This window comes from Musa acuminata, chromosome BXJ3-7 (genome assembly GCF_036884655.1).
Source record: "Musa acuminata AAA Group cultivar baxijiao chromosome BXJ3-7, Cavendish_Baxijiao_AAA, whole genome shotgun sequence".
Taxonomy (NCBI): domain Eukaryota; kingdom Viridiplantae; phylum Streptophyta; class Magnoliopsida; order Zingiberales; family Musaceae; genus Musa; species Musa acuminata.
Genome location: NC_088355.1, coordinates 34,564,045 through 34,575,000, shown reverse-complemented (window position 1 = coordinate 34,575,000; position 10,956 = coordinate 34,564,045). Strand labels below are relative to the sequence as shown.

At 38.6% G+C, this 10,956-nt stretch overlaps 2 protein-coding genes across 2 annotated transcripts; both read left to right on the top strand.

The window, feature by feature from the left end:
* The first annotated feature begins 5,161 nt into the window (after nt 1–5,161).
* Nucleotides 5,162–6,177, top strand: LOC103992248 (uncharacterized). Its single transcript, XM_009411883.3, has 3 exons — nt 5,162–5,292; nt 5,380–5,423; nt 5,838–6,177. Exons 1-3 carry the CDS (start codon nt 5,208–5,210, stop codon nt 5,952–5,954), a joined length of 246 nt encoding a protein of 81 aa, XP_009410158.2. The 5' UTR covers nt 5,162–5,207; the 3' UTR covers nt 5,955–6,177.
* Nucleotides 6,178–6,306: 129 nt separating this feature from the next.
* Nucleotides 6,307–10,788, top strand: LOC135642130 (ADP-ribosylation factor 1-like). The gene is made up of 7 exons (XM_065158011.1): nt 6,307–6,461; nt 6,767–6,925; nt 8,063–8,133; nt 8,434–8,553; nt 8,764–8,882; nt 10,304–10,385; nt 10,523–10,788. The coding sequence occupies exons 2-7, from the start codon at nt 6,778–6,780 to the stop codon at nt 10,523–10,525; spliced, it is 543 nt and encodes a 180-aa protein (XP_065014083.1). The 5' UTR covers nt 6,307–6,461; nt 6,767–6,777; the 3' UTR covers nt 10,526–10,788.
* The last annotated feature ends 168 nt before the right edge of the window (nt 10,789–10,956 follow it).

The following is a 10,956-nucleotide window of genomic DNA, read 5'->3' as shown; positions in this document are numbered from 1 at the left end:
ATACAAATATTACTAATTTCTAAAATCTAAAATATTTGTTCGGGATATTAAATTTTGTTGATTTCCTCATGCTGAAAGATTTAGATTAAGAGGAAAAAACAATTCGTGAAATAAAGACTTATCCCTTGATAACTATCTAAAGAATAAAGCTCCCTAGATATTATTTTGATTCGCTAAAAGGATCTATTAATTCCATCAAATAATGACAGCAGCAGTATAGTCTGTTCTAAAAATTATAAATTCCCTTAATTTCAATATCACTTTATCCTTTCGGATGCAAAATGTTTAGTGTTCTTATTTTCTTATGTACGCGAGAATGGTGTTGTTAATATATTGTACGAAATAAAAATAAATGAAAAAATTATACCATTTGAATCTTAGGAAGATTAACTATTTTCAACTATTTATTTTAATACAGATTATTTTTTTAAGAGCTTCCCAAGTATTTTTCATTATAAAGATAAAATATTTTATTTTTATCATACATATAATTATATCTTTTTTTAAAAAAAATAAACATGCGACGTGATCAACCAAATCCGAGACTCCACCGTGTTGATGTTTGATCTTATTCTAGTAACAGGAGAAAAATAAAATTATTAAAAAGTAAAAAAATAAAAAAATATAGACATAATACAAGTGCATCAAATCATAATTAAAATGATAAGCCAAATTAGCTACTCAACATTATTCCTGAGGATATAGATATCTAAAAATGTAATTATAAAAACTGAAATATACATTAAGTGGAGTAAAATATGCAGCTTTACGACATAGAAGTATCAAAATGAGTGAAAGTTGTATCCATTTTAGCCATCAACAGAAGAAATATAAATCATGCTCTCATGTACTGCTGCTGCCTTTTACGTTGTTCATTCTGTAGTAATCTGATGAATGCATATAAATTTAAACCACAAAAGATATGGTTTATAATGTTTGAAAGAGAGAGAGAGAGAGAGAGAGAGAGAGAGTTGAGAGGACTGATAGTTCAATCGGATCAACCTAAAAATGAGAATTTAAAGATAAATTGTATATTTATGGATCTAAAATAAGATAAACAGTGCAAGAAAGTACTTGTGCATGAAATTATGATCATTGTACCAAAAAGTTCATACACTCTGTTCACAATCTCAGCTGGTGGTGTCCACCAGATCAGTCTGCTAGATTGGGAGCAGATCACCCTACAGAAAAAAATAATCCTTTTCATGTTTCTCATCGATTATTCCACATTACAACAACGCCAAGAAAAAAGTTGTCAGTAACAGGCAAATAGAAAGCTTGAGCAAATATGGGAGAGGAGATGATTAATTCCTGCTTGTGGGTCTCCTGCAGCAGGATTCAGATGTCAGACACATCTTCTCCCTCTTGTAGAACGGCAAATTGACATGCATTTAAGGCCAAGGGTGGGCAGATGCTGTGCATGCTCAACAACTAGACAACCATGGCAGGGTGTCATACCACCACCTCTTCCTCTTCCTCTTCCCCTTCCCCTCCCTCCTCTCTAATCTCTCTTTCTCTCATAAAGCCGGCAAATCTTGTCTTGTAGCCGCTGCGTGTGGGAACAGAACAGTGATCATGATCTTGCAGGAGTGGCTGGGCACACACGCTATGAGCTCCGTGGTACAACATGATGAGATCGTCTACAGTTGTTCTTACACTTGCAGATGCCCTGTCCCTATGCAAGTGTTAATGAATAGCATGCATAAGCTCAATAAGCATATGAAAACATTCGTACACCGCAGAGTCATGTCCCTTTTCATTAGTCAGGTCTCAATTCGATATCCAAAGATACTTGAATTTGTTACTTCAATCAATGCTTCCCCTAATTAATTATGATCTCGTGATAAACGTCCTACTTAATTAAAATCAGAGTCCCTATTAGGCAATTAAAATTACCTACGTTCCCCTTTCTGTGAAGGAACCATCAACCTGTGTTCATCGACAATATACAGACTGCATCCACAATTCTCCTTGTTATACCATGATTCAGTTCTTGCTTCCTCTTGAAGACGCCACTGTTTCTTTCTATCCACACACAAATAGCACATTGTATCACTGGTTCCTTGATCACTCTACCTGCATATGACAGTGACCCACTGGTCCAATTAGAACTTTTGGTAGTGACTACAGCTTCAGGAGAACCAAGCTTTCATGTTAGCAGGAATCCACAGACCTGAAAGAACTTCTTAAGATCCATTTTCCTGGTTTAATGTAACTGTTCATCACAGGAAGACATTTACGAGTCACACATGTGTTGGTTTCAAATCATGGCAGTAAGCTTCTTCGGTATCTGAGACAGGGAATCCCATTTCCACGACGAAAAGTTCGGATGAGTTCACAATAATACAGGAACCAAACAGAAGTGTAGTAGTGACACATGTTTCCACCATCCATCAATCTCCTCGAGCAAATCTAAGTGATGTAGCTTTTCTTCCCATGGTGTCATAATTGAGCTTACTTTAGGGCCCACAGTCACTGCACACCCGCAAGAAAAGTCTTTCCTGTGTTCATTCGTGATCCGTTCATGCGTTATCAGCACATTATCTCATGTGTTGAGTTCTTTTAGAAGAACACTGGGGCTGAAGAAAATTTAGACTAATTTTATGATACCCTTCCGGCTATTATGGCCAAAATGATCACTTGGATTACATTGTCTTCCACAGGCTGAACAACTAACATACTTCTGTCCTCATCATTCAGAACAATTCTTGGATCCAACAAGGACAATATATAGTCTTGGGAGAGCATATCATGCTTCTGGATTCATTTTCCTAACTCTCTTAATCAAATCATGTGCTGTTCTGATCTTGAGACCCGATCAACTCGTCGTCTTCCACACCTGACTGACCATAGAAAAAAAGCATCGCCTTATGCTCCATTTATGTGCATTTAGTTGTTCTTCACCTTTTGGCACTCTTTCGGCAACATAACATACATCGAGGCAAACTTTTCTATGTTAAGCCACCTGCGTTGCACATGGAACTGGCAGAAGAGACAGGAAGTGTACCTTGTGAATCTTCAAAGTTAGGATATTATATGCACACAGGCTTGTCGGTTCGTACATATAAAATATACTTTGACTATGAGTGAGTGATACACTGGACAAGATCACCGATTTTTTATATTGCATCAATACCACTTTTTAAAGATGAAGATTAGCAGATCATTCATGCATCCCTTTCTTTATTAAAGGTGAAGTAGATCGATGCATCTGCACTTCCTCAAATAGTTATCTGTATCTACCGCTGCAATTAACAAATTGGTTTCTATGAGTGCTGTGTTATGCACGATGAGAGATGATCAAGCAGCGCCCGGGGATGCTCATCTTCTGCATGCAACAGCTGCAAGGTGATGGATGGAGGAACTTGGATAATTCTTGTGCCCCATTACCAACTCAATTTACAAGATCGAAGTAGAAGAAACACAGATTAAACCACTGGATATTGTGATGAAGGCATCGCTGAGTACGTCACACACAAAATTATTGTCGTGGGAAGAGAGAAAGAAGAGATCACATCTATGAAGAGAGAGAGAGAGAGAGAGCAGATCTACTGAAGAAATGTGGAACAGCTAATGGACAGGAGGTGGTGTGAGGTTGTCGAACAGTGCTCCGTTCCTGGGGTTTGTATTGGCTCCTGGATCCTGGTAGTCCATCTCCGTCTCCATCATATTTCTCCCTATCCTTGTCTCTTCCTGAAATATCCCCAACAACATCGAGAATAAATCCAACGAAAGAATTCGAAATTACAAAGAAGAAGCTAAAGAGATCACTAACAGTATCAAACGGGGCAGGAGAATTCCATGTCTCGTAATGCCTCATGACGTGCACCCTTCTCCCCAGTCCTGCACAGCCGAAGCATGAAACAAAGTAGAACCATGATGAGCGTATGATCACGACAAGAAAGAAGAGAAAAAGGAGCAGCAAACCGTAGCACCTGCAGGGAAGGAAAGGAAGACAAGGGCTGAAGCGAACACAAGTGCAAGAAGAAGAAACCTCGCCATTGCTTCTGCTGCTGCTGCTACTTGAGGTGGGTTTAGTGAGAGCTCAGAAGGTGAATAGATCAGGCCATGGGCTGTGAGAGTTGGGTGGAGGCATTGAATGAAATGAAGTAAAAGAAGCAAGAACAGGTGGACGGGCAGTAAAGCAGTCGTCCTCTAAAGAGGATGATCCTATAAATGCGGGTTCGGTGCGGTAGAAGCCGGTATCGCCCATATATTATGAACGCCACCGGGTCAACCGCCTCGTTTCTTGAGGCAACGCTCGCCAATTACGGATTAGGAACCCTTTTTATTGTGCACTGTACAGGGATGAAAATCTTGTGGTTCATAGCGCCAAGCACGAATCTTAATGGCATCATTAATCAGAATAATATATGTTTTAGTGTGACTTGGTGTGTGGGTTTGCTTAGCCCGTGCTCACAATAATATATGCACGATTTGGATTGACTTCAGAAATACGTTTTGCAATTAGCTTTTGACATTTCTTTCTTTAAAATTAGTGCACTCGTCTAAGACTCAACATCTAACATGTATGAACGTCCGGATTAGCTGCATCACGTAGTGGGCGGCTATTATCACATCAGGTTAAGCAAAAGCTTTCAAAATGGAAGGGAAAGAAGAAATCATGGAGTAAAAGCTTCTCATTTAAAACTACAACTCATCACTCACCACTCAAAAAAAGTACGTTAGAAAAAATAGATTGCAGTCAGGTAAAAGATGTGCTTGAGATGAACTGGCTCGCACACAATCATTCAAAGCAAGAGAGATTGAGATGTAAGCCAGGCTTTCAATAGGGGTGTTGATGGGTCGAGTAGGGTTGGATTGAACCTTATTGTATATCAAGAAAGAACCAGTTGATGTGAACGCGACCTGACGTAGCTGACACCATGTAAACCCAAATGAACTGCAGCCGAACTCACTCAGGTAGACGACATGATGCGTTTCTTGATATTGTCATTGGGGTAGAAGGTGGCGTTGAGAATTATATTCAGATGAATAGATTCATCTCCTTCGTGAGCACCAGTGGCCAAAAGACAAGGAAGACTTTTGTTAGGTCCATGTCCATTTGCATTGACACAGGGTGTTTGTCGTCCAGCTTTTTGACTTTTTTATCACCCAAGGGAGGGAAGGTAGGCGATCAGACAGAGAGTGCCAGTGGCAGGGAACATAGTTTAAAAGGCGACCATTTTGGCTTTGTGCTTGGAGAAATGGAAAGGGTTTCGCTTCATCTTCTTGTGATTCTATTGGCCTTGTCTCACCTCCTCGTCTCCTCCCAGGCTATTCCAGCCACTGGTACTCATCTACATCTCTTTCTTCTTCTTCTTCTTCTTCTTCTTCTTCTTTCGATGAGTCATCTGGTTTTTCTTTCTGTTGGTGCAGAGAAAGAACCCAAAGACCTTGCAACAATCAGTGAACCACTGAAGGTATGTAATATTGGACCGCAAAAGATGTAAACTTATGACATCTGACAATCTCCTTTCTCATACGATCTCCTAGTTTTATAGCAGCTTTACAGGTATCGTGTTCATGACATGAAACGATAAAAGCATAGGCAAATATCCTATGTATGCTCCAGTAAGCAGTATATGAACTGTCATCTGCGTGTCTTATCCTAGAATATGTACCAAAAATAAGACAATCTTTGAAGAGGTCTTGATTCTTATACGGAAAAATACAAACTCATGGTCATATTTGTTTTTGATGATACAAAGCTGTGTTCGGAAAAGAACACAGCTTGCCTTCATATTCTTCTCGTCAGTAGTTATTCGAGTTTGAATTAATGTGAATGTTGTCTTACCAAACTTGACTGATGAAATATGGGAACCGATCGGTCACAGGTGGTGGAAGACGACGCTGCGACAGAAGACGTCGTAGGCGGCAGGATGAACGTGGAGATCAGCGATTACCCAATATCAGGTGCTAATAATCGCCATACTCCACCAGGAAGGAGCTAAACCTGTTAACTGATCTAATTATATACATATCTGGCTGATGTGTTCTAAGATGAACCGGCATGGTGATAGATGGATTGTAAACTGTCTCAGTTTCTGTCATCAGAATCTGTAACGGCGTCTGTTATCATATACGGGACAATAGCCTTTTGCAGATCTATTTGACTTGAGGACCGGCGGATGTTCTATTCAACAGCCGTTATAATGAAAGGAACTTGTTACAACAGTTGCCACGTCATTCCTACCCGACGTAACGTATATATAACGAAATCACTATATATTATTATAAAGAGTGTTATTTCGGCCGTTACAGTCTATCACCTGTCATCCGCCCCCTTCCTCACGTAGCAAAACACGATTTGGCAGTCAACCGGACAAGTCGGCTTGTCGATTTATTCTGTTTCCAACCTCGCTCTTCTCCACGCGAAGAGGAAGCAGAGGAGAAGCGGAGATTTCTGTCGCCCTCGATCGCTCGGCCTCCGCCGCCAACCGCCCTTCCACGATCTGCAGGTGATCCCGATCCCTCCACTTCTTGATTTTGGATCACGGAGATCCTCGATCTGCTTCCTCTGTCTTAAATTTTACATTGATCTCTTCTTTTGTGGTCGGTGATCATCGAATCGGGACTCTATCCGTGTAGATCTTGCTCTTTTTAACCTTGAGGAATATTAGTCTCTTTTTTTTTTCTTGGTTTTGTGTATAATTCGAGATCATATATGTTTGTGCTTCCGATCGGTGGTCTTTTCTGTTGGATCTTTGATCCACACATCTGTATATTTGGTTATTTATTTATCTTGATGTTTCTCTGATGATAGCTGAGGGAACGATGGGGCTCACCTTCGCGAAGCTCTTTAGCCGCCTGTTTGCGAAGAAGGAGATGAGGATACTGATGGTCGGTCTTGATGCGGCTGGTAAGACGACCATCCTTTACAAGCTCAAGCTCGGAGAGATTGTCACCACTATTCCAACCATCGGTGGGTATTATTCGTCTATACTGAGATTGCTCTTCTCTTTTTAACATTGATATCCTTAAAATCAAAATTGTTCTTATTTGTTTCTGTGATGGCTGGATCTGTTGTAGAACTTGGATTCCTGTTTCATGTCTGAATGATGACTTGGTGATCTTGCAATACTTGTGATGGTGAAATATTCAGTATGTGGATGTGAACATTAATTGTTTTGTACCATGAATATGTGGTGTTCATGTTACGTTTCTATCTGCTCAAAAGCAAAGTTACAGATTTCTGACACGAGTCATTTTGATGCATAAGAATACACCAATAACCTTCAGTTTACCTGCATGAGAATGAGAAAGAAAAAATCGAGGAAAAAAGTCATGTTACACAAATTTGAACTGATGAGATTTCTTTTTATCACACCCGTCGAAATGAATTTTTTGTTTGGGGAAAGGTCTTTAAGAAAAATTTACTACAAAGACACTAGCAACCTTGGGTATGACTCCGATACATTATTTCTGTCTTTTAGGGATATTCTATTTGAACTGCTAGGAAAGAAATTGCTGAAGGTGATGGTCTTCTATGGAACTTCTATATATTTAGTATTTTCGTCCCATTGCTCATGTAAGTGACAAACATAGCTGGGCACCTCTTATATATTGTTTTCCTGTATGATTTAATTAAATGATTGTATCACTGGTTTTAATAGCTTTTGGAGCTTTCTGTTCATATTTTTTGATACCTCTTGGATTGAGTGGACTGTAGGAAATGTACATGGAATATTTAATTATCTTAGTACTTCCATTTTATTCCTTATCTAAATATGAATTTTTTATGCGTAACTTTTTAATTTTCAAACAACCCTATATTTGAAATGATCAGTTCCAGAAAATTTTAATTTAGTACATGAGGTTTTTTGGGGATGAATATTGGAATTATAAAATATGTTTATGTATTCCATAGATGGGCAATTAGGGTAATTTTTTAGTATGTTAAACTTTGACCTTGTTGCTAGCTAGTGAAAACATGATTTTTTTTATTAATTATGAATGATCTGAAGGGTTTGTTGGTGTTTTAGAACAATTAAGATGTTATGCTTACAAAATTATAAATCTTGAATTTATTTATCAAATTACTATGTTGGATTTAATGCAGGCTTCAATGTTGAGACTGTCGAGTACAAAAACATCAGCTTCACTGTCTGGGATGTTGGTGGTCAGGACAAGGTACTATTTTGATTATGTTTGCTTTTTGTCATCTAAGCAACTATGAATATTCAACAAACTGTTCATTTTAGATATTGTTGTTTTATTAGCTTAATTTGCCTACATTAGATTATTGTTTTTGGATAAGTGATCAAAATTGGGTGTCTAGGGTATGCTCATCTTCATGTGTCGCATAACATGTTAAACACTTTACATGCAGAAAGTACCTTCATTCTCTCAGTATGATTGGTCTATTGATGAATAACTTGTTTGTATATTTCTTAATTACCTTTTTGGTGATCTTGCTGTTTGCAAGAACAGATTAGACCACTGTGGAGGCATTACTTCCAGAACACACAGGGTCTTATTTTTGTGGTTGACAGCAATGACCGAGATCGTGTTGTTGAGGCAAGGGATGAACTCCACAGAATGCTGAATGAGGTAACCTCTTTTAGTGATGATAAATGCCACATAAAATTTTTGGTAAATCTGTTGTTGCATAACAGTTCCTGGAAAGTCTAATTTATGTAGAATTTCTCCACATTCTTATGGAGAACATCCCATTTAATAACTTTCTACCACCAAATTATTCACAAGTGAAGAGAACTTTGTTGTTTGGCACTTACATTTTGTGTGTCATGGTACTGATAGGACGAACTAAGGGATGCTGTCTTGCTTGTGTTTGCTAACAAACAAGACCTTCCAAATGCAATGAATGCTGCTGAAATCACGGATAAACTTGGTCTGCATTCCCTGCGCCAGCGACACTGGTAAGATCTTCACTTTATGAGTTAACAAGTTTCTTTTGATTTTATAGTAGTCAAGTAAATTACTATTCATTTTATGGAATCTACTTTGTAGCATGGGTGCATATAAGTTACAAGAATTAGATCAAGCATACGTTAGATGATGAAATAATGTTAAATAGCCTTCTGTTGATTCTTCCAGTAAAGGACGACTAGCATTCAGTTGCCCATTCCAAAGTTAAGAGGAATTACGTTGGATCTGCTGTTCAGAAAATCTGGAAATTGAGGTTTCAGTCAAAAATTAACTAGAAAGATCACTAAAAATAAAACTGCAACATGGTCCCCCCCCCCCCTCCCTCTCTCTCTCTCTCTCTCTCTCTCTCTCTCTCTTCAGAAAAATGATCCATGTGTCTGTTAAAGGAAAAAAATGGAACCCTTATGATAGTTTCAGACCCACATGTTCCTGGCACATTTCATGCCACATAATTAGACAATTCCTGGCACAGTATCCCAGTTTATGGCTCCTTACAGTGAAATTATTATGGTCAACTTTCAACCTTTTGATGGAATCAATGCCATGTCATTGGTTTCTTTAGTTCTTCAGTCTGCATCTTTCAGATCATGCTAAACATATCTGAATTTTTAAGAGACATTTTCTTATGTTTGATAATTTGAGTAATTTGTTAATTGGAGATCAACTAGACAGCCTACTTTGACACCATGCAACTGCAAAGTGCCCAGTGTCTGTCCCTGTTGGGTGAGGAAAAGAGGAGAACGTGGAAAGCATCCATATCTTCCATTTACTTTTGCTTAGCATGGTAGGAGTAATTGGTTGATTCTTGTGTTTCATTTCGTTCACTTCCATTGCCTTTCCTCTCGGTCTTTAATGAATAATGTTTGTGTATTAATGGTCATGTTTGTCTGCCATTCCCAGGTTATCTCCTGTGTGTCAAACTCCATTATGACCTCCCATAGTACATACCGTAGGCATGTTTCTTCAGTATATCTGCATGCATCTGTTCAGCACCTTTCGTATCTGTATCAATGAAATGCCAATAAATTATTTATATGTAAAAGTAGTTGTCATGGTGTCAGAGAGGGTATGTATATGCAATGCAGATTACATAACTTAGTGTCTGTCTGTCTGTCTAGAATGTACGTTCATTGATCATGCAGTGCTGACCATCTTTAGTTAGAAAGTAGCATTTTAACCAACAAAGTTTGTGATTATCAATAGACTTGGATATCAGAACATCCTTAGAATAAAAAGCTTCTGAAAGCTGTATCTGGTTTATATGCTTAATTTTTTTGTATTGATTTGCAATTCTAGACCTTGTCTTTCCGAAAGAGTTTCCACATTCTAATGTTAGATATCACATACGATTGACTGGATAATTAAAGGTAATTCGTGCTGCTAACTGTTTACGTGCACTTATCACGGTCAGGTATATACAAAGCACTTGTGCCACATCTGGTGAGGGGTTGTACGAGGGGCTTGATTGGCTCTCCAGCAACATCGCCAGCAAGGTATCTTATCTACCTTCTTGTGTTAGTCTATGCATGCATGCATGCGGTGGGCTCAGTCATATTTCTTTCTACTTGCTTTGGAGAAGAAATCTCTCTTACATGAATAATGTGTGTGCTGACATGAATTTTCATGACAGTGACCATGGTTGCTCCGAGGAACTTAACAGCGGGTGGTAATCTACATTTACGGTTTGTTATATGTTTTCGTGGCATGGTTACCAAGGCCTTTTGCATTTAGAAGAATACCTTCAAGTAATAGATTGCAGTAAAACAGGGACGTCCTGACTACCTTATACAGGTTTTCATGTCTTCTGTATTCTTTTTTTCTGACATTGTTGGCTTTGTTGATGAGAGAATCCTACTTCTGCTCGTAGACATTATTATCTGATAATTCTTTCCGACATCCAAGCTGCTCCCCTTGAATGCCATGAAATATGGCCACCTACTGGTAGTAGAAACTTTTAACATGGATGAGAGTTCTCAATATTGATATGGAACACTTTACGTTCATGGCTCCTGAGACATCGGAGATATGTGACCTCCTGTGCATGTTCACAATGCAGTCCTGAGC

Coding starts and splice junctions, on each gene's coding strand:
- LOC103992248 (XM_009411883.3), top strand. CDS start 5,208: ATGGAAAGGGTTTCGCTTCATCTTCTTGTGATTCTATTGGCCTTGTCT. Junction 5,293..5,379: donor CCAGGCTATTCCAGCCACTG/GTACTCATCTAC, acceptor CTGTTGGTGCAG/AGAAAGAACCCAAAGACCTT. Junction 5,424..5,837: donor CAATCAGTGAACCACTGAAG/GTATGTAATATT, acceptor GATCGGTCACAG/GTGGTGGAAGACGACGCTGC.
- LOC135642130 (XM_065158011.1), top strand. CDS start 6,778: ATGGGGCTCACCTTCGCGAAGCTCTTTAGCCGCCTGTTTGCGAAGAAG. Junction 6,926..8,062: donor CACCACTATTCCAACCATCG/GTGGGTATTATT, acceptor GATTTAATGCAG/GCTTCAATGTTGAGACTGTC. Junction 8,134..8,433: donor ATGTTGGTGGTCAGGACAAG/GTACTATTTTGA, acceptor TTGCAAGAACAG/ATTAGACCACTGTGGAGGCA.